Source organism: Mus musculus, chromosome 8 (genome assembly GCF_000001635.26).
Source record: "Mus musculus strain C57BL/6J chromosome 8, GRCm38.p6 C57BL/6J".
In the NCBI taxonomy this organism is placed as follows: Eukaryota; Metazoa; Chordata; class Mammalia; order Rodentia; family Muridae; genus Mus; species Mus musculus.
Window position 1 is genome coordinate 22,226,794 of NC_000074.6, and position 22,965 is coordinate 22,249,758.

Below are 22,965 nucleotides of genomic sequence, written 5' to 3' on the forward strand. Positions count from 1 at the left end.
TCTTTCAGAAAGAAAATACTTGTAGAATAGACTTTTTTAAATGTTTATTTTTAAAATGTTTAATTAACCAAGTTTTGCTCCAGAGGAAGAGAAAGGAAAATGCGCTTTATCTGAAGTATATTCCTTTCAAACTCCAGTGACATTTGGGGGAGCAAGTTTAGAAATTACCCATACCACTTTTTGGCTCTTCTTGTGATCACCCTCCAAAAGAAAATGACATGGGGGAGAAGTGAATGGTTTAAGTGCAAGGCTGCTGGCTCTCTCTTAAAGCACTGGGTCTTTGCAGCGGGAAGTGGACTGTGGGTGTAAATACGTGCTGCACTAGCAGCGACCACACCTCCTAGCAGGGCCTCTGGACCCAGAGTTTCCTGCAGGTTTCCTCTCCACAGGGCAAGCTAGGGGCGGGCAGGAAAGGAAGATGCGCTGCCCAGGAGTGGGAGCGGGGCGGACCTCTTGCGCTTGACCCCCGCCCTCTGAGAGCCCGCCTCGGGGCGTGGTCCCGGCAGCCTGGGAGCGTGCCGGAGCTCTGGACCCGGGCGGGCGTGCAGCTGCGGGACGGGAGATGCTCGGTCAGTCACCCTGTGGCCGCTGAGGCTCCCCTCTCACTTCCGCCGTGCCAGACAGACCCGACCCGAGGTAAGGATCCGAAGCTCAGGTGGCCCACCACCAGGGCGGGCACCTGGCGCAGGCGTGGCCGAATGACGGGACTCTCAAAGGCAGGAGTTCAGATTGGAACCTTTGGAAACTCAACGTTGCGACATACGTTTGTGGCTTTCCAAAAGTCTCTTTCTGGGATACTAACAATAAGCAATGACCTCAGTAACAAGTTTTATGCTGACTACCACTGGACTGGGTTTGCACCCGGGAACTTGAAGCACCTCTGGAAAGTGAGTTGGTAGGAGAGCAGGGCTTCACGGGGGACGCACAGCTCACCCCATGGTTGGGATAGAGAAAGCTTGTTCAGAAGCGCAGCTCTGGGATCCAGATTGCCTCCTAACAGACATTATTCCTGGATCTATACACAGAAGCCTTGCTTGTGAAATTACTTTGTTTCTCCTTCTATTCTTTTATTTTCCTCCTTTTATTCTTTAACGATGTCCTGTGGATATAAATTAATTTTCCTTTGTTGTCGGCTATGAATCATTTAGCTGCTTTCTGAAAAGCTTGGCTTTAAGGGGGGGAGGGGGTGATTCTGTTAGCCATTGAGAATATCCACACACACTTTTCTCCACTTTCTCGGCTGGGACTTTTACTGTTTTTCTTAGCTCCAAAGGTTCAAACCCAGGGTCTCTCACATGCTAGGCAAGTCCTCTACCACCCAAGCCCTATACAAAGCATTTCAAACATCTTGAAAATGTTCCCACTTTCCTACTTTCTTAAAATGATTCTCAGCACCAAACATTTTACTCAGCAACTACTCAGGGAATTGGGGACGTGGTGAAAAAAGGTAATAATCAGTAGTGCCCCCTCCCATTTTAGAGGCTTATTATAATCATCATCATAGTGCATGCCCTAATGCTCAGGTAGACTGCGTTCTATAATTCCATCTCTGTCCAGCTCTAAGTACAGATCATCACACAGGTCTGTATTTAACCACCCATCTTCATAAGCAAGAAAATGCAATCACAGAATCAGTGATGAGAAAGAGTTTTAAGAAGAATATTATCTCCGAGAAGCAAGCCATCCAAGAAAGCTGAGTTCACCTTTCCGGAGGCCGCTGCTAGGTGGTGTCCTATTATGTTGTCTAGGCTGGTCTCAGACTCCTAGGCTTAAGCCATCCTCCTGCCTCAGATTTTGGGGGGAGCTACAGATGCTGGGGCCACCATGGGATGCTTCCTCTGAGTCTTTCATCTGAAGTCTTAAAGTCGTGTTCCCCATCCAAATTCAAGGTAATGATTAGATCAAATCCAAGGCGACTTCCACTAAAACAGAATTTCCTTTTTTGATGCGCTGAGGAAAGGAAGGGAGGCCAATCATCTGCATAGTTAAGCTGCAACCCCCACCCCTTCGTTTTCAGGAAGTGCAGAGTTTCCTTTGTTCTCCTAGCTCTTACTGAACAAAAGCTAATAGAGACACACCAGCTTCCTTCCCACTGAGTGGTGGCTTGTTTCAATCTGCCTGCTTAACTCTGTTAATTCTGTCTTCTATCAGAAGGTATGGAGTCTGTGTTTGCAAAGTTATACACGGGTAGAGATGCGCTTCAGTGGTAGAGAGCTTTCGTGGCCCACATGAGGCCACAAAGAAACTGTTATCTATGAATAACAAGGGACAGTAAGCATTAAGAAAGCATATTTTTTGGTTATGCTTAATAGAGCAGTTGGATTACTAGATTCTAGTACAAAGAAACTACCTTTAAGCGACCCAAGGCTTATTCTGTAGTACTCTAGTATTTCTATCCAGGTACAGTATCCCTTCCTACAATTCACCATGAACCTCAGGCCAGTAAGGTCTTCCCTTGCCCACCTACGTGGTCTGGGAAGATTGCTGCATGAATCAACCATCCCCTGATGCATATCAGCACCACTCATTGGAAGGCTGACAGGGGAAGGTAATTTTTATTTGTCTGTTTTCTCCATAGACTACCCAAACAAGAAAAGCAAGGCCAGATAGAGTTCACATAAAGTTGTAATATACTGAGTGTCTATTGTTTTGTTTTGTTTCTCATTTTGTTAAAAATTAAAAACATTTTTTCTTTTATTGAAAATAGATATTTTCCCCTCATACAATGTATCCTGATTACAGTTTCCTCTTCCCTGCTCCTCCCAGTTCCTCCTCCCTACCTCCCCTCCCATCCAGATCTACTACACCCTTTCTGTCTCTCATTAGAAAACAGGCAACTAAGGAATAATAATAAAATAACATGTAAGAAAAACAAATCAACATATAACAAAATAACCAAACAGGAAAAAGAACCAGAGAAAAAGAACAAGAAATGCACAGAGACAAAGAGACACACACATTCACATTCATACTCACAGGGGTCCTAGCAACACTCAAAACCAGAAGAAACACAATATATATGCAAAGGAACTGTAAGGCTAAAAATAAAAAGAGCCGTGACTTAGCATAATGAAACAAAGACCCTCCAAAGATAGCACTGAGTTCATTTTGTGTTGGCCATCTACTGCTGGACATAGGGTCTTACCCTTAAGCGTGGTTAGTTTCCCCAGTGAGACTCCCTTGGAGAAAACTACATTTTCATTTGCAAGTGGCTATCAGTTGGAGATGGCTTCTGAGTTAGGGATGGGGACTATGTCCACTTCTCTCAGCTCTCAGATCCCATTTGATGTAGACTTGTGCAGGACCTGTGGATACATCCTCCATCTCTGTGAGTTCACATGGGTACCAGCCCTGCTGTATCTAGAAGGCCTCAATTCATTGATGTCCCTCAGCCCCTGTCTTTCTAGTCTTTCTGTCTTCTCATTCTCAGTTCCCTGAGCCCTGAGGGGAGGGATTTGATGGAGACATCCCATTTAAGGCTGAGTGTTCCGAGATCTCTCACTCTCTGCATAAAAATAATTTTATCGTACCATGTGTTTTAATCACATTCTCCCCCCCCCCCCAGCTTCTCTGACTTTTCTCTCCAACCAATTTCATGCTCTCTTTTTCTGCCTCTCAAACAAAACAAAACAAAAACAAAAACAAAAATCAAAACAAACAAGCATTAAAAAAAGTGATTAAGAAAATTACCAAAAACAAAACAAAAAGCACACACAACCCACAGAGTTCGTTTTGTATTGACCAGCTACTCATGAGTCAGGGTCAGTCATAGAGTATAGCTGATATACCCAGTGACTCCATCAGAAAAACCTGATTTTCCTTCCCGGCAGGAACTTAGTTGCTAATGGTGTCTTGGTTAGGAGTGAGACTTTGTGTCTACTTTGTCTGGTTTGCACTTATGCAGCTCTTGTGCATGCCTTCATAGTCTCTGTGAGTTCAAATGTGGGCCAGCTCTGTTTGAAAGACACTGTTTCCTTGGAGCCTAGCACCACCTCTGGCTCTTACAATCTTTCCACCTCTTCTCCATAGATCCCTGTGCCTTGAGGGGAGAGATTTTTTTTTTCAAGGGGAGCTCTAACAAAGTTCTATTAAAGGGAAGCTTTCTTGTTTACTTCTCACTAGCCTGTTCTGGCATGCTTCTAATAATATCAGAATCACCTGTGTCAATGATAGCCAGTGTATATACTCTGTAGTATTTTCCACACGCTGTGCCCAATTCAATATTATTGCCACTGTAGTGATGGACACCAGTTTTAGCCAACATGACATAGTATTCTATTTCAGATTTCCTCAAAGCTGGGCAGTTGTTGGCGAGGATAACCAACTTCGCTTTGCCTTGTCTGAGCATCTTCAGAGTCTGTCCATACCCCAGCATGTACTTTCCATTTTTTCATAACAAGCTGGAGCCTAGAGATGATCAACTCCAGAGTCTTTTTCCTCTTCTTTGCAGCCACCATCTTCCTGCCTTATGTGCGAGACAACCCCCAACTAAGATCAGCCACCACAATGGCCAGGGAATGAGAAAGGCTAGGGGAGAGATTTGATGATGACATCCACTTAAGGCTGAGTGCTTCAATGTCTCTCACTCTTTGCACATTGCCCAGTTGTGAGCCTCAGTGTTAATTCTCTGATGGGAACAAGCAAGTCACTAATCTTGGGCACAGCAATATTTCATCAGAAATGATTCTATTGCTAGGTTTCTTCAGCAGAATAATAGGTTTTTCCCTAAGACCCATAACCTATCTAGTCTTAGGTTCTTGGTCACTTTATCAGTGTCACATATGTGTTCCATGTCATGGAGGGGCCTTAAATCTAGTCAAAAAGAGATTGGTCACCCCCATAATATTTATGCCAATGCACCAGTATATAGTGCAGGCAGGTGGCTGTTGTAGGTCAGAGGGTTTGTAGTTGGGAGATATTGACAACTGATGATTCTCCTCTAGTGGTGGGCACAATACCATAAACTCCAGTCAGAAGAGGTGAAGTTTCTAGTTAGGCACCGGCTTGAATTCTCCATATTTGATGGCATATGTACGTTGTGCCTTCAGCAATAAGACCTCACCATCAGGTTATGAGGGGCAACCAATAGCCTTGATAATAGTCTGTGATGTTTGGGGGACTCCTTTGGCCAACAGATCAACAGAATGTAACCCGTTCTTGGCATTGGGGGAGGGGGAGTTACTCTGTGGCATAAGACATCTAGTTGGCCATTGTCTCCCACAATAGAGGGTAACTCCATTTAAATCCTTTCCATAGATGTATGTGAGGAGGCGTCTGCAGTAGTCGGCTTCATTCATATGGCTTTTCAAAAGCCCTCTAGTATGAGTGGTCCCTCTCCATAGTCCTATCTTCACCCTGTCTGCCCATCCCCCTATACATTTAAAGTTCCTACTTTCCCCCTTTATCTCTTGAAGATACTATATTCTATTTTCCATTCCTTGGAAGAATGCATCCTCTTCCTTAGTCTTTCACTTGCTACATAAGCTTGTGGTTATTATTGAAACACATATATCTAAACTTGAAAGGAGAAAACATACACTATTTGTCTTCTGGGGCCCGGGTTACCTCACTCAGGATGGTCATTTCCAACTCCACCCATTTACCTGAAAATCCCATTTTATTTAAAAGCTTACTAATATCCCATTGTGTGAATTTACTACATTTTATTATCTATTCATCACTTGGTGGATGTGTAGACTGTTTCTAATGTCTGGCTATTATGAATGAAAGCAGTAGTGAACATAGATAAACAAGTACCACGGAAATAAAATGCCGAGTCCTGCCTTAGTTTGGGTTGCCATTACTCTGATGAATAATGGTCAAAAGCAAGCTGGCAAGAAAGGTCTTAACTGAGTTATATTTCCACATCCATAGACGATCCGTGAAGGAACTCAAACAGGGCAGGAGCATGGAGGCAGGAGCTGATGGGGAGGACATTGGGAGTTCTGCTTACTGGCTTGCTTATCATGGCTTGCTCAGTCTGCTTTCTTATAGGACCCAGAATTACCAGCCCATGGATGACACCACTCACAATGTGCACTACCCACTTCAATTACTAATGTCCTAAGACTGGATTTTAGGAAGGCATTTTTGTTTTTCAACCAAGGTTTCCTCCTTTCAAATGACTAGCTTGTATCACGTTGACATAAAACTAGCCAGCACAAGTCCTTGGGGTATATGCTCAAGAGTGGTATAGCTAGATCTTGTGTTGATCAATTGTCAGCGTTTTGAGGAACCTCCACACTGCTTTCCGTAGTGACCTTACCAGACCCCACTCCTACTGGCAGTGAGTGAGTGTCCCCTTCCCCTGCACTTTGGCCAGCATGCACTGTCATTTGTTTTATTAATCTTGGCCATTCCGATGGAGGTAAGATGCAATCCCAAAGTAGTTTCAATTTTCATTCGTTGATGGCTTAGGATGTTGAACATTTTGAAAAGCGTTTTTGATCCATTTGTATTTCATTTTTAGAGAACTTCCTGTCTAGTCCTGTACTCCATTTTTAACTGGATTATTTGTTTTCTTGATCGGTTTCTTGAATTCCGTAAATATTCTAGATACTAGCCGTCTGTAAGATGTAGAATGGGTAAACATTTCTCCACATTCTGTATTCTGTTGCTTGGTTCGAATGATGCTATACAGAAGTTTTTTTGGTCATTTATTAACTTTATAAAAAAGTTTTTTTTGGTCATTTATTAACTGTTGGTCTTCTGACATTTGACAAAAATTATACGCTGTTTAAAAAAAAAGAGAGCGCCTTCAATAAATGGTGCTGGTCAAACTGGGTGACTTCATGTACAGGAATGCAAATATTTCCATATCTATCATCCTGCACAAAGCTCAACTTCAAATGGATCCAAGACCTCAACATGAGGCCAGAAACCCTAGATCTGATGGAAGCAGGAGGGTGATAGTCTTGAACTCAATGGCACAGGACAGAACTTCTGAGCAGGACACGGACAGCGTAGGCACTAAGACCAGCAATAAAACAGGACCTCAGAAGCTGAAAAGCTTCAGTAAGGACACTGTCTTAGTTAGGGCTTTACTGCTGTGAACAGACACCATGACCAAGGCAACTCTTATAAAGACAATATTTAATTGGGCTGGCTTACAGATTCAGTAGTTTAGTCCATTATCATCAAGGCAGGAACATGGCAGCATCCAGGCAGGCATGGTGCAGGAGGAGCTGAGAGTTCTACATCTTCATCTGAAGGCTCCTAGAAGAATACTGACTTCTAGGCAGCTAGGATGAGGGTCTTAAATCCCACACCCAGAGTGACACACCTACTCCAACAAGGCTACACCTCCTAATAGTGTCACTCGCTGGCCCAAGCATATACAAATCATCAATGACACCATCATTTGAGCAAGGCAGCAGCCTACAGAACAGGAAAACGTCTTTACCAGTTATACATCTATAGAGAGTTAGTTTCTAGAACATATAAAGAATTTTAAAAAAACAAATGAGAAAATAACCAAGTTTAAAAAAAGAAAAAGAGGCACTGAGCCTACCACAAATTCCTCAAAAGATGAAGCACAGGGGCTGAGAAACACTTTTTAAAATGTTCAACATCCTTAGCCATCAGGTTCCTTATGAAGCTTGGAATTGATCTACCCATGATCCAGGGCACATATCCAAAGGACTCAGCTTTATTAGAGAGAAACTTCCTCACCCATGTTCATTACTGTTCTAGTCACAAATAAGCAGGAACAGGAAGCAGTCTCGATCTCCATTAACTGACGGATGAGTGGATAATGGAAACATGATACATTTAAACAATCAAGTATTTGTTAATATGTTTTAAAAATGGAATATCTGTTAAAATTCCTAATTATGACATTCACAGGTAAATGGATGGAACCAGAGAAAAATCATCCCGAGTGAGGTGATCCAGACCCGAAAAGACAAATATTATACATTGTCTTTTGTATGGTACGGATAGGTGTGTGCAACAATCTCACTAACCACAGCAGTTGGGTGCCTCCATATTTAATTCTCCTTCTCTCGTTTTCCCTTTATCTCTGCAGAAATATCTCCTCTTTCCTCTTTCTAGGGAGAGCAGGGTAAAAGGGGGAACATGTGGAGGGACACTTGAAAAAGTGACATGGAAATCTAATTCCATAGAAGCATCCCAAAATATAAAAACATATGAGGGAATATAAATGGATGCACTGAATAATAGGGGAGACAGTACCCAGCCAGGCATCTTATGCCACCAGGTAAAACCTCACATGGCAGGAATGGGTTAAATCTGTTGGTCAACACAAAATAAACTCTGGAATTTATATGGACTTTTGTTTCATTTTGCTTTGCTTTGACATTTTTTTGTTGTTGTTGTCTTTTTGGTCTCTTGTGTGTTTGTTTTTTTTTTTGTTTTGTTTTTTTTTTTGTTTTTGCTTTTTCAAAGAGGAGAGAAAGCGCATAAAGATGAGTGAGTGAGTAGGGAGGATGTGGGGGAAGCTGGAGAGTGAAAACATGATCAAAAGAATATATGAAAAAAATTAATAAGAGAAAGAAGTGTTGGTCCTGTTCAGACAGCCCTTTCTTTGGCCAGTGAGTCCAAGGCTCTCTCAGATGTGGGTTTCTGGTCATATGCTGAGGTCCTTGATCCATTTCCAGTTGAGTTTTGGGTAGAGTAATATATATGGATCTGTTGCTTTCTTCTATATGCAGCCACCCAGTATGACCAGCACCACTTGTTGAAGATGCTGCCTTTTTCCCCAGTGTGTGTTTCTAGCTTCTTTATCAAAAATCAGGTGTCCATACATGTGTGGACTTATGTCTGCATCTTCTAGTTGATTCATTGACCAACAAGCCTATTTTTATGCAAATAACATGCTGATTATTATTACCACAGATCAATGATAGAACTTGGATCAGGAGTGGTGATATTTTCAGCAATTTTTTGTTTTTGTTTTTGTTTTTTTAATTCAGGGTTGTTTTAGCTATCCTGGTTTTTTGTTGGTTTAGTTGGTTGTTTGGTTGTTTGGTTGTTTGGTTGGTGTGTTTGTGTGTGTATGTGTTTCCACATAAACTTTAAGATTTTTTTTTCAATTTTTGTAAAGGATTGTGTTGGAATTTTAATGACAATTGCATTGAATCTGTAGATTGCTTCTGGTAGGATGGCCATTTTCACAACATTAATACTATATTAATATTACCACAAATATTGGAGATCTTTTCATCTTCTGGTATCTTCTTCAATGTATTCCTTCAGTATCTAAGAGTTTTTACTATAAGTCTTTCACTTACTTGGTTAGCATTATCCCAAGATATTTTATTTGAGAGAGGGGCCATCGTGAAAGGTATTGTTTCCTGGATTTCTTTCTCTGTGTGTGTGTCATTTGTATGTATATTGTGTGTGTGTGTGTGTGTGTGTGTGTGTGTGTGTGTGTGTATCCTGGCTAGTTTTATGTCAGTTTTACACAAGCTAAAGTTATCTAAAAGGAAGGAACACCAATTGAGAAAATGATAAGATCCTGCAGTAAGGCATTTTCTTAATTAGGGATTGATGAAGGCCCAGCCCATTATGAGTGGGGCCATCCCTGGGCTCACGGTCCTGTGTACTATAAGAAACCAGCTGAATAAACAATGAGGAACAAGCCAGTAAGTAGCACCCATCCTTGGTGTCTGCATCAGCTCCTGCCTCTGGGTTCCTGCCCTGTTTGAGTTCTTGTTCTGACTTTCGTTGATGATGAATAAAGCCTTTCCTCTCCAGCTTGCTTTTGATCATGGTGTTTCATCACTATCAGTTATAGTGATAGTAACCCTAAGACAATATATGGTATATATATGTATTTATATCTTATGTGTAAATCTTTTGTCCTACTATTTTGCCGAATGTGTTTATCAGCTGTAGGAATTTTCTGGTGGAATCTTTAGGGTTTTTTACATATAGAATCAGACTAAATAAAGGTATTTTGATTTCTTCCTTTCATATTTGTATTTATTTGAGATCCTTCAGTAGTCTTACAGATCAGCTAAGACTTCAGGTATGATATTAAGCAGGAATGGAGAAAGTGGACAGCTTTCTTTCTTTTTCCTGATTTTGTAGAAGTACTTTGTGTTTTTCTCTGTTTAGTTAGATCCTAGCTATAGGATTGTGATATTTTACCTTTATTATGTTGAGGTACGTTGCTTGAATTGTTTCTTGTTGTAGATATCTGTCTTAGTTAGGGTTTTACTGCTGTGAGCAGAAACCATGACCGAGGACAACATTTAGTTGGAGCTGGCTTACAGGTTCAGGGGTTCGGTCCATTATCATCAAGGCAGGAGCATGGCAGCATCCAGGCAGGCATGGCAAAAGAGGAGCTGAGAATTCAACATCTTGTTCCAAAGGCAAACAGAAGACTGGCTTCCAGGAAGCTAGGAGGAGGGTCTTAAAGCCCATCCCTACAGTGACACTCTTCCTCCAACAAGGCTACACCTATTCCAACAAGGCTACACCCCCTAATGGTGCCACTCCCTGGGCCAAGCACATTCAAAACACCACAATATCTGACCTTGCCTTTTTCAGATGCCACTCCAGTCTTTGGTTGCTGTTGCACCAATCTGGGTCCCCATCTAGTGTGAGTTGTGGGGTCCTTGAGTCCCATCAGTGTGGCAGTTATGGGTTTCTGGGAGAGAGCAGTCCTGCAGGGTCTAAAGAATAAAGGTAGGGATTGACGAAAGGGATGGCAGGAAACCAGGGGGACCCTGGGTGTATAGCAGGAGGCTGAATCCCAAGGAGATGGAGTGGGCTGGGAGGTGGGACCCAGGCTGGCAGAGAGTGACAGGTCTAAGAACACCCTGTATGGGAGAAGCAGATCATAGCCCAGCTGAGTCCCAGACAAGTGTCCTGAGTATCTTTTTAGGGGAACTCAACATTTGGACATAGCTCTTAGGGATCAAGAAACAAAGCAACCAGGTAAATAGACCAAATTGCAAGCAAAGGTTAACGACCCATTTGTGGGAGCCATGCAAGGATGATTTGGGTTTAACACTAGTAAATGAAAACTTGGAGACTTTTATTAAATGGATCAGTGTGAAATGCCAAACATATAATCCGTGTGAAAGTGTGTCACCTAGGTTAGCTATTAGCTTTGATACAATTAAGCAAGTAGCAGACTCTCCTATAAAGGATGTTCTACACAGGTGCAAGACGGAAGGCGGGGGGCGGGGGGGTGGGGGGGTGACAGGGGGCGGGGCCCAGGGGGGAGTGTTCTGTAGGCATGGAGCATGCTTGAATGTTCTAGGCTAGGTAGTGATAGGCCTTTGCTCCAAGGAAAGTTAGTGTCTCCTTTGTCGTTCTTATAATGCCTCCTAGAAAGTTTGACTTCTTAGAATGGCTTGCTTTTCCATTTAAAAAAAAAAAAAAAGGTTATTTATTTATTTATTTATTTATTTATTACCTATGAATGTTTTTCTGTGTGTCTACTTGAGTTTATGCCACACGTGTGCAGGTGTCCTGAGAGGCCAGAAGAGGAGCTGTAGTTACACAGGTATCGTGAGCTGCCCAACCTGGGTGCTAGAAACCGACCTCAGATCCTCTTGGAATAAGCAGTGACCCCTCTTAACCACAGCCAGCCAGGCCCTGGCTTTGTGGTTTTGTGAACAAATGCCATTTGTAGGTTTTATGGTTCTATGAATCATAGATTCTTCCATTTGAAGTTTCTAATTTCAGGTGCTTTTGGAAAAAAAAAAATCCCACAATTTTGGTGTGAGAAAGGACATGAGGAGACTACAGGCCTGGGATCTTCCCGATCAGAATGAAACCCATGTTGAAAGACTTTTCAAATCTCTTGCTGGTGGTGCTCTGTGACTATGGTGAGTATGGTGGAGAACACATGAAGCCATTGATATCCATGGGAACCAAAGGCCATGCTTCGTGACCCTGCATGGGAGGGGTGGAATGGATCAACTGAACTCTCTCAATGCCACAACCTTGGTGCCCTGGCCCCTCTGGAAGTACTGTATCCTGGGGATTTTGCCTAATTGATTTCAATTGGACAAATTAAAAGGAGAACAGAGAAGCAGTGGATGGGTCCCCATAGAAAATGGAAGGTGTGAACTAAAGAAAGAACTTGCCACCTGTAGTGGCTATTCCTGGATGTCAACTTGACTACATCTGGAATGAACTACAATTAACTAAATTTAATTGATCTAAATTTCAATTTAAATGTATTTTTAACTCATTAAAAAACCTCGCTACTATTAAGGAAATGAAAGCAAACATATTACACTTTGGTTTCCTGCCCTTCTCTTTTCTCTCGGAGACAAGAGTCTTCCCATGTAGCCCTGGCTGGCCTGTAATCTACTGCATATACTTCCTGATCATTGGGTTAAAGGTGTATGCCACCATGCCTGGCAGAAAAGATACTTCCATAAGGGTTTTTTTGTTTTGTTTTGTTTTGTTTTTGTTTTTGTTTTTGTTTTTGCCTTTTCATATCTACTAAATATAGATGAAGTCTATCATTCTGGGTTACTCACTGTGTGTGCGTACACATGTTTTTATGAATATAACAGTTACTTTAAATTCTGTAATAAGTGGGAGAAAGGGAAATGAAGGGACAGAAGAAGCAGACAAAACAAAACACTAGTGTGGTTTTAGGATGTAGTAGGACCAGAATGTAGCTTTCAGAATGAGAGTCTTCTCATCCCGACACAAAGGAATTCTGGGGTATGGTGGTGTATTAGTCAGGGTTCTCTAGAGTCACAGAACTTATGGGTAGTCTCTATATAGTAAAGGAATTTATTGGTGACTTACAGTCTGCAGTCCAACTCCCAACAATGGTCGGTAGCAGCTGTGAATGGAAGTCCAAGGATTTAGCAGTTGTTCAGTAGCACAAGGCAAGCTGGCAAAGAAGAGAGAGACTTCCTTCTTCTAATGTCCTTATGTAGGTCTCCAGCAGAAGATGTAGCCCAGATTAAAGGTGTGTACCACCACACCTTTAATCCCAGATGACCTTGAACTTGGAGATCTCCCAGTCTCAATCTTCTGGAATTCATAGCCACTATGCCTCAAGATCTCCATGCCAAGATCCAGGTCAGAAATTTGTATCTCCCAGCCTCCAGATTAGGATCACTGGTGAGCCTTCCAATTCTGGATTGTGGTTCATTCCAGATATAGTCAAGTTGACATCCAGGAATAGCCATTACAGGTGGCAAGTTCTTCCTTTAGTTCACACCTTCCGTTTTCTATGGAGACCCATCCACTGCTTCTCTGTTCTCCTTTTTCAGCTGGACATGCATGCTACTTTCATAAATTGGCTCCCACGAAATCAGAATCTCATCAGCCTCACTGATAATCTCTGTCATTTCTAATAGACTCTGGATCACTGGACGTGGTGCATGCTTGTGTTCCTAGCATTTGGGACGTAGAGGCAGGAGGATTGCTACATTAAACCCTAGCTCAAAACAAACCAACCCCACTCTTGTTAGTTAACCATGTTGGTGAGTTTTGTGTCAGTGTGACACAAGCTAGAGTCATTTGGGAAGAGGGGCTCTCGATTGAGAAAATGCCTTCATAAGATGAGGCTATAGGCAAGCCTGTAGATCATTGTCTTGATTAATGATCAATGTGGGAGGGTCCAGACCACTGTGAGTGGTGCCAAACAAGGTTAAGTGCTGGTCCAGAGTTGTATAATAAAGTAGGCTGAGCAAGACATGAGAAGCAAGCCAGTAAGCAAGTTCCTCCATGGCCTCTGCTTCAGTTCCTGCCTCCAGGTTCCTGGGTTGTGTTCCTACCATGACTTCTCTCAGTGATGGACTGTGGCATACCTAGTTATTTCAGAAATGTTCATGCTATTATGGAAGACCAACGAAGAATAAATAAATAACATCTCTCATCCACCTAAAAATTCCCTCTTCACCCCAGCAGAGAACACTGGGTTCTTTTACTGGTAAAAATTCCTAAGTGCTAATCTTAACTATCAGACAATAATAACTCTGAAGAGAAATTAAGCACCTTACATTTTAAGTAATCCAGACTAGTTAGTATTACACGATTTAAATCAAACTTTCTCTAACTGTTGTATATATTCCCTCCCCCCAATAACTAAACACCAGAATTAGTTACTCAGTAATAAGCTGAAGTAAACTGTTCTTTCCCTAAGGTGTTTTTGGTCATGACATTTTTTATGACAGAAACTCAGAAACTAATACATTAATGAAGTGATATGTGCCTCTTCATCTTAAGATGCACTAGAGAGGGCTGGAGAGATGGCTCAGCATTTAAGAATACTGACTGCTCTTCCATAGGCCCTGAGTTCAGTTCCCAATAATCACATGGTGGCTCACAACCATCTGTAATGAGATCTGATGCCCTCTTCTGGTGTGTTTGAAGACAGTGACAGTGTACTCACATAAATAAATAAATCTTAAAAAAAAAAAAAAAAGCCAGGCCTGATGGTGCACTCCTTTAATCCCAACACTCAAGAGGCAGAGGCAGGCAGATTTCTGAGTTCGAGGCCAGCCTGGTCTACAAAGTGAGTTCCAGGATAGCCAGGGCTATACAGAGAAACCCTGTCTCGAAAAACAAAACAAAACAAACAAACAAAAAAAGATGCACTAGAGAACCACCTTTCAAATTTAAATTAAAATGACTTTAGTGGAGTTGGAGAAATGGTGCAGCAGTTAGTAGCAAGTACCAGCACCTGTGTTTGGTGGCTCAAAACCACCTGTAACTCCAGCTCCAGGGGAATCCAATGTGTTTGGCCTCTCTAGGCACCTGTACATACGTTCATACATACATACATACATACATACATACATACATACATACATACATACATTCTTGCTCTCTCGCATTCACATACACTTTGACATTCTTTGAAAAAAAATCTATAAAATTTCTTTTGCCTCTGAATTCCCTGTCTAGTCTGAGACAAGTATGGAAGTCTCTTTGGTCACTAGTGTGCACCTCCCTCAACTCACATTGTCTACAGGTGCAAGGCAATCTTCTTCACCTTCTGTTTTCCCTAAATGGACAAACAAAACACAGCAAAGTTTATCCTGTTAGGACGTTCAAGTAAGTATGATCCAGCATTCCCATCTATCCGAGTTTGCTGTGTCTGATTTCAGTCTCCAGGAGGAAATGAGTGAGGTGCTGACTGGTCTTGGTGCTGATAGATTTATTCATGGGTGGACTTACTCTAGTAAGCATTGATTCAACATGCACCATGGGAGTTTAAAGATGGCAAGTGCAAACAAAATTACATGAGCCTCGTTAGCTATGTGCAATGTGATATGTTTATACTCTATGTGGATGGGTATATATAGTAAGAATAAAAAATATTTAATTATGCAACTTTTTTTAAACCCAAAAACAGATCCTGGAAGTTCTTTCATTGTAGAATAATGTCTTACCCCACCCGCCATGGAGCAGCCGATTGTTGCATTGCCAAATTCTGCCTGCTTTGATATGTATTTGGATCCTGTTCAGAAAAGAAACAAAGATTCTTATGTGTCTGCATTCCTTGTACCATTTCAGCCGCTTTGCTGGGTCTCTTTTTAAAAGATATGGCTGATCATAACTGAATGGTGCTTGGGAAATTAGTAGTCATCTATCCTATTGATGCCAGTACCGGTTGCTGTCACGTCATTAAAGTTGCTAAGGATATGCCTAGTTATTTGAGAAATGTTCATGCTATTATGGGTGACCAATGAAAAAATAAATAAATAGCATCCTTCGTCCACCTGAGAATTCCCTAGTCATCCAGGTAGAGAGCACTGGTTCTGTTACTGGTAAAATTTTTTGAATGCTTATCTTGAATGTTGGACAACAATTACTTTGAAGAGAAGTTAAGTATCTTACATTTTAAATCATCTAGAGCAGTTTAAATAGAGCCATTTAGATCAAACATTCTCTAACTGTTGTCTATTTTCCCAAATACCTAAACACCAGAAAATGGCTAAAGTAAGACATGTGAGGGACTAAGGATTGTCAATTATTCTTTTATCTTCACTGTCACAGTTAGAAGTGACTGCTGTGAATTCAGAGTACTTATCACTACTCACCATTTTAAGCGTGAGGGTGAGGAGAAACCAGAACGCTTAGAAAGAAACAAATCAGGTGTTTGACCTCTTAGGGGTTGTGTGTTGTTCTGAAACATCCTTGGCTTGGTTGCACATTCTCTGTTGTCCGAAAAAAGCTATTTTTATTGTATCACTAATAATCCTGCTCAAATGCATCCTTTAAAATCCAATTCTATCCATTTCCTTTCAGTCCTCGGAGAAGCCGAATACCTCCTCCTCCAAGAGCCAGTCCATGTGGCACTGAGCGACAGAACGGTGTCAGTGGGTTTCCACTACCTCAGTGACGTCAACGGGACACTGAGGAATGTGTCTGTCATGCTGTGGGAGGCCAACACCAATCGGACTCTTACCACTAAGTACCTCCTGACCAACCAGGCCCAAGGAACACTCCAGTTTGAATGTTTCTACTTCAAAGAGGCTGGTGACTACTGGTTTGTAATGATCCCGGAAGTGACAGACAATGGCACGCAAGTTCCACTCTGGGAGAAAAGTGCCTTTCTGAAGGTAGAATGGCCTGTCTTTCACATTGATTTAAATAGGACAGCCAAGGCAGCAGAAGGCACCTTTCAAGTGGGTGTTTTTACCACCCAACCGCTCTGCCTGTTTCCCGTGGACAAGCCAGACATGCTGGTGGATGTTATTTTCACTGACCGTCTTCCGGAGGCAAGAGCAAGTTTGGGACAGCCGCTGGAGATCAGAGCCAGCAAAAGGACAAAACTCACTCAAGGTCAGTGGGTCGAGTTTGGCTGTGCACCGGTAGGGGTGGAAGCCTACGTTACAGTCATGCTGAGGCTGTTGGGTCAAGACTCAGTCATTGCTTCTACGGGACCTATTGACCTGGCTCAAAAATTCGGATACAAATTGATGATGGCACCGGAAGTCACGTGTGAGTCTGTGCTGGAGGTGATGGTACTGCCACCTCCTTGTGTCTTCGTCCAAGGAGTCCTGGCTGTTTACAAAGAAGCCCCCAAACGCCCGGAGGAGAGGACTTTCCAGGTGGCTGAAAACAGACTGCCCCTGGGAGAGAGGAGAACGGTGTTCAACTGCACTTTATTTGATGTAGGGAAGAACAAATACTGTTTTAACTTTGGAATTGTGAAGAAAGGCCATTTTTCTGCAAAGGAATGCATGCTAATTCAGAGAAATATAGGTTGGTATTGAGATTTCCTAGCCTTTAAAAGATCAAATCAGTGCCTTCATGTAATCAAAAGTGATAGGACTAGGTGAGTCACGGTGTTCATGATTCATTCATCCTTTAGGCGATACCAACTAGTGTTATTGTCTTTTTCTGAAAAAGTAAGAGCATATTCATATTTCAGTTTGTGTGGGAGATTGGTTTGGGAATCCAGAGATACCAACATTGCATAGTATTCATATAAAACAGACATACCCCTTCCTGCAAACCCCAAGTTATTTCTAGGTTACTTGTAAACCATTACCATGTAATTCTGTGTAAGTAGTTGTTATACCACACCATTTCCAGAACAATAACAAGAAGAGAGTCTGGACATGTTCAGTACAAATGTGATATTTTTCCTGACTGCTTTCTATCCATAGCTAGTTGAGTCTATGGATATAAATTGTGGGCTAGGTTGGAGGCCGGGGACCCGTACAAGTATCCTGTAATCAGATTCACATGACCTCTCTAGGGTTTCTCTTTCCCTCCAAAACTATTAGCTGTCAGTAGCTCTCCAGCTGGCAGTGGAGACTCATGAGCCCCCTCCACTCCATGGTGGTCTCGTTCAGGCTGCCACAGCTGCTGAAGGTTCCTGAGTGCAGAGGTCATGCCACATCCAAAAGACACTGTCTCACTCCTGTCCTCAACCTGTGGCTCCTACAGCCTTTAGTTCCTTCTGTCAGGATGGTTCTTAAGCCTTGGGGGTGATGCTGTACTTTCTTTTATTGAGAACAGATTTTTTCCATATGATGTATTCTGATTATGGTTCCCCTCTCCCTACTCCTCCCAGTTCCTCCTCCCCTCCCCTCCCCTCCCCTCCAGAGCCACACCTGTTCTGTCTCTCATTAGAAAACAAGCATGCATGCAAAGAATGATAATAATAAAATAACATAGTGTAAAACAAAAACAAACAAATTGGAACAGGAAAAAAAAAAAAACAGAAGAGAGAACCAAAGAAAAAGGCTAAGAGACACACAGATACCCATACATAGGAATCCCATTAAAACATAAAACTGAAAGCCATGCAAAGGACCTGTAAGGTTAAAAGAAATACCCCAACTTAACATTAGGAAACAAAGACCCTCTAAAGATGTCACTGAGATCCTTTTATGTTGGTCATCTACTGCGGGGCATGGGGCTAGTTAGACTTCCTTGGAGAAAACTAATTTTCTACTTGCAAGTGGCTATCAGTTGGAGACAGCTTATGGGTTAGGGATGGGGACATGTGTCCACTTGTCCTCTCAGCTCTGGGACCCCCATCTGGTGTAGACTGGTGCAGGCTCTGTGCATGCTACCACAGTCTTGGAGAGTTCATATGTGCATCTGTCCTGCTGTCCATGTGCATCTGTCCATGTGCATGCTGTCCATGTCCCTCTGTCTCCTCTGGCTCTTAGAATCTTTTCATCTCTTCTGCAAAGTTTATAGTTCTTCGAGGAGGAATTTGATGGAGACATCCCATTTAAGGGGCTGAGTATTCCGAGTTAGCTCACTCTCTGCATATCGTCTGGCTGTGGGTCTCTGCTTTGTTTGTTCCCATCTGCTGCAGGAAGTGTCTCTGATGATGGCTGAGCAAGGCACTGATCTATGAGCAGAGAAGAATGCCATTAGGAGTCATTTTATTGCTATCACCCTTCTCCTGCCCCCAGGTTCCTAGCCTCTCTAGTCTCAGGTTCTTGGTGGACAGCATAGGTATGATTCCATCTCATGGAGTGAACCTTAAATCAAATAAGATACTGGTTGGTTAATCCCAAAAAACATGTGTCACTGTCACAAAGCAAATCTTGCAGACAGATTACCATTGTAGATCGGAGGTTTTGCAGCTGTCTTGGTGTGGCCAAAAGGGACTCACAGTCTTTATGTGATTAGTTTGTCCCTGGCACTGTCCTCAATGCCTTTTGCATGTGGTTTTATAATCCTGTCAGTCACTTAGGCTCATTGTAGTGTCAGTTTTAGAGATAAGGAAGTGAGGGCACAGAAGAGTGAAGTGCTTTGCTCAGGATAGTTGAATGAGGAGTCAGAGCACCAAGCTGTGTGCAGGGGGTGTTGGGGGTGTGATCTGGCTCAGCAGAGGCATGTCTGCCCCAAGTTCTGTTCCCAGCACCAGCAGACAATCGAAAACCAGAGGTTAAGCAGTTTAACAAGTACTTTTACCACTCTCCTATGTCACCTTCTTTTTCTTTTTTTCTTTTTTGTTTTTTGGTTTTGGTTTTTCGAGTCAGGGTTTCTTTGTATAGCCCTGGCTGTCCTGGAACTCACTCTGTAGACTTGAACTCAGAAATCCACCTGCCTCTGCCTCCCAGGTGCTGGGATTAAAGGCGTGTGCCACCACTGCCCAGCCTGTGTCATCTTCTGTACCTACAGTTCCTACAGAAGCCAACAAGAGGCTTTCAGCTCAGAAACCATCCCGGTGTTTCACTTCTGGACTCATCCTAGACTATGAGGCCCTTTCGGGAAACCTGTAACTGTTTCTATGTGCAATGGCTGGGGGCCGTGGGGGTCGGGGGGGGGGCATGATTCGTTTAATAGAAGTAAGTCTTGCTCTGTGCAAAGAAAATCTATCTGCTTTTCCCAGGCATCCCTGATTCTCACTAAAGTGTGTGGGGTTTTCTTCTAAGTATGTTTTGTTCAGTTACCTTGGTCCCTGGAGCACAGTGTCTTACAAATGTCATCAGCTTCGGTCCTTCAAATGGTCTTAGCAACAAGCCTGCTTATCACACGCCAGACAAACTTGGCTCCTTCAGAATTGATTTCTCTTGTGGTAGTTGGACAGGCATTTTACCTGGCCAAAGAAGCTTATTTTAAGAATGTATGTACCTATGGCCACCTAAAGAGGACCAAATAATATAACCCTTCATTCACAAAGAACAGCTGTTTGGAACAATGGTCACCTTGCTCTTCATGTGTGATCTATGAACTATAGATGTCTAAAGAATCCCAATTTTAGAGAATTTTCTTCAAAGTTGTTTAATATTTTCAGGGATCTGAAGCATAAGGTGTTTAAATATTTTTTCTAGGTAAGTTTTATCATTGTTTTAGTTACCTGAGCTAATTCCTATTTAGCGATTTCTATTTAGAAATAGATTTAAAAAAAAAAAAAGATCTGGATGGTGGTGGCACACAACTTTATCCCAGCACTCAGGAAGCAGGGGTAGGCAGATCTCTGAGCTTGAGGCTAGCCTGGTCTACAGAGCTAGTTCCAGAACAGCCACACAGAGAAACCCTGTTTCAAAAAACCGAAAACCAAACCAAAACAAAACAAAACAAAAAACCTTTACTTTAAATATTGACTTTTTGTTGGAGCCATGTCTTTGCTTTCAAAGAGAACATCACGGCATCTGCATGGTGGATGCCAATGTGTGTCACACATATGTGTGAGGGCTGGTGGGTTTTATCACAAGGCGCCTGTTTCCAGAGTCTTCCTCTCTCACTCTCCACCTTCTTCCTGTTCTTGAACTAGGGTCCCTCACTGGATCCGAGGCTCAGTTTCAGCTGGGGTGGCTAACCAGGTTGCTCTCAGGATTTGTCTGTTTCTACCAATGCCGGTACTAGAGTTATGGGCAGGAGTGGCCATGCCTGGCTTTAACATGGGTGTTGGGGATGGGTTAAGATTCAGGCCCATTAAGCCCCAAACATGACCTTTGAAAATTATATGTATGTATGTATATCTATATATATATATATATATATATATATATATATATTTAACATTAAGATTCATGTTTTTATCAAAATTGATTTCCTTTTTCTGGTTCCCACTATGGGAATTGTTGGTTTTATCTCACAAATGACTTTAGGTATTTAAAGAAATTATATTTACAAATATTTAAACATATTTTTTAAACAGCATTTAGTTGGGTCATGTTTTTTAAATCCAATTTAACAAGCTTGGGCTTTCATTGGTATGCTTAGAGAAACAAGAGAATTATTGTCCTTCATAACTCTCCATTTCATGGTATCAATCATGAACTCGAGAAAAGGATAAATCAACTGTACGTTGATCGAGTTTTCTATCAGATTGTATAGTAATAGAATTCCCAGTGGATTTTTAGAGAATAAATCACGTGAGGTGAACACAGAGAGACTTTCATAGGAGATTCCCAGAGCGTTACAGGCACGAGGCACTCAGTGAATGAGCTGCTTCGGAGCCTTGCAGACAAAGCCCAGTCATTGTTCTTCCCCAGGACGCACTGCAGTGTGATCGGAGAGGCACAGAACCAATATTGTGTTCCGTTGGACCTCTGTGTGGAATATCATTACCACATCGCAGTTGATGTTGGTCCATGGTGCTCCTTTGTAATGCTCAGACTCTTGTGAAAAATCCCCGGAGACTTAATTACCTTAACGAACTCAGATTCCATGACTCACCCCTTGGCTCCCCTGAGAGCACACCTGCCCTACAAATTTTCCTTCTGTTTTTGTAGTACTTTGCACCCCTGTCGTTGGGACAGAAGCTTTCGTCCATGATGGGTGAAGAGACATTCATAGACAGAGGATGTGTAGTGCTGGCATGATCTGACAGATATTGCAGTTGGGTGGGTATGGATGGAGAAGAATTTGGATGGCTTCTCAATAAGAAACAAGTTATTATGTGTGGCAGTGACTTCATATCTTTTTTTTTTAAGATTTATTTACTATTATACATAAATTCACTGTAGCTGACTTCAGACACACCAGAAGAGGGTGTCAGATCTCATTATGGGTGGTTGTGAGCCACCATGTGGTTGCTGGGATTTGAACTCAGGACCTTTGGAAGAGCAGTCAGTGCCCCTACCAGCTAAGCCATCTCACCAGCCCCCCATATCTTTTTTCTAAGAGTAGTTTGAATTTATCAACAGCTTTCTGTCTGGAGGACATAGCTCAGTGGTAGAGCGATTACCTAGCATGCCAGGGCCTCTGGTTTGCATTTCCCAGGACTGCAGGGGTGGGAGGGAAGCTGTTTGGGGGAGTTCTGTGTGCATTTTGAAGTTCTGTTTATACGTGGCTCTGCCTTTAGGGTTGTTAAGAGTAAACTGGCTTGTTTGTCCAGCGATGTTCCTCTGTATCCAGGGAGTATCTCAGGTTCTGCAGCCACTTTTGTCTTTTGTTAATATGGACACTCGTTTTCTTTCAGTGTTCACGGGGTAGATTTTCTTCTACACTTTTACTTTTAGCCTACATGCTTTTATGTATTACGCATATTTAACATGTGTATATATAAATAAAGTTTTTGGTTTCAAACAGCACACACATACGTATATAGACAAACTCACACACCCCCACACAGACGATTACTGCTGCTCAGTTTGTGGTTCCTATGTGTAACACTAAGGTTGTTTCTAACGTGCCTTCAGCTATTGCTCCATCCACGAGGTAAATGTTTACTAGAACTCTCAGTTCCCCTCTCCCGCTCACTGCTTGGCAGTTGTCATCTGCTTTACTTGACTGTGGTTTTAGTCCTATAGCACCGGTAAAATTCCAGTTTAGACTTAGTTGTATTTTAGAACCTGTGATTTTTGTTTGGTTGGTTGGCTTTGCACCAACACAAAGAAATCAGCATTTTTTGTCTCTCTGGGACTTGTGTTTGGAACTGTTCCCTTTGGTTGTAAGGCTTGTCTTTATGTGCCCTATTGTACTGAAGGCTTGTTGGTTATCAGTTCTCTTAGCCTGCGTTTGCCTGGAAAAGACTGCTTTGTCTTTATTTTTGAGAGATCATTTTCACCGAGTGTGGAATTCCCTAGACTCCACTTGTGGCTTGCATAGTTTGCGATGAGAACTCAGCCATAATATTTTGTCATT

At 42.3% G+C, this 22,965-nt stretch overlaps 1 protein-coding gene and 1 pseudogene across 10 annotated transcripts in view; one reads left to right on the forward strand and one right to left on the reverse strand.

Moving 5' to 3' along the window:
• Window positions 1-22,965, forward strand: part of Thsd1 (thrombospondin, type I, domain 1) — a 42,020-nt gene that overhangs the window by 5,856 nt on the left and 13,199 nt on the right. For 4 of the 10 annotated variants that reach the window (XM_006509174.4, XM_030243688.1, XM_030243689.1 and 1 more), the window contains 2 exons: window positions 11,662-11,804; window positions 16,204-17,163. In XM_006509174.4, coding sequence (XP_006509237.1) covers window positions 11,747-11,804; window positions 16,204-17,163 — 1,018 coding nt within the window. In that variant the 5' untranslated portion in view covers window positions 11,662-11,746. Of the gene's footprint in view, window positions 1-202; window positions 637-11,648; window positions 11,805-16,203; window positions 17,164-22,965 lie in introns of those variants that run through there. The other 6 variants (NM_019576.2, NM_001293688.1, XM_006509177.4 and 3 more) reach the window with 5 other exon arrangements.
• On the reverse strand, window positions 4,054-4,527 carry Rpl30-ps2 (ribosomal protein L30, pseudogene 2; annotated as a pseudogene).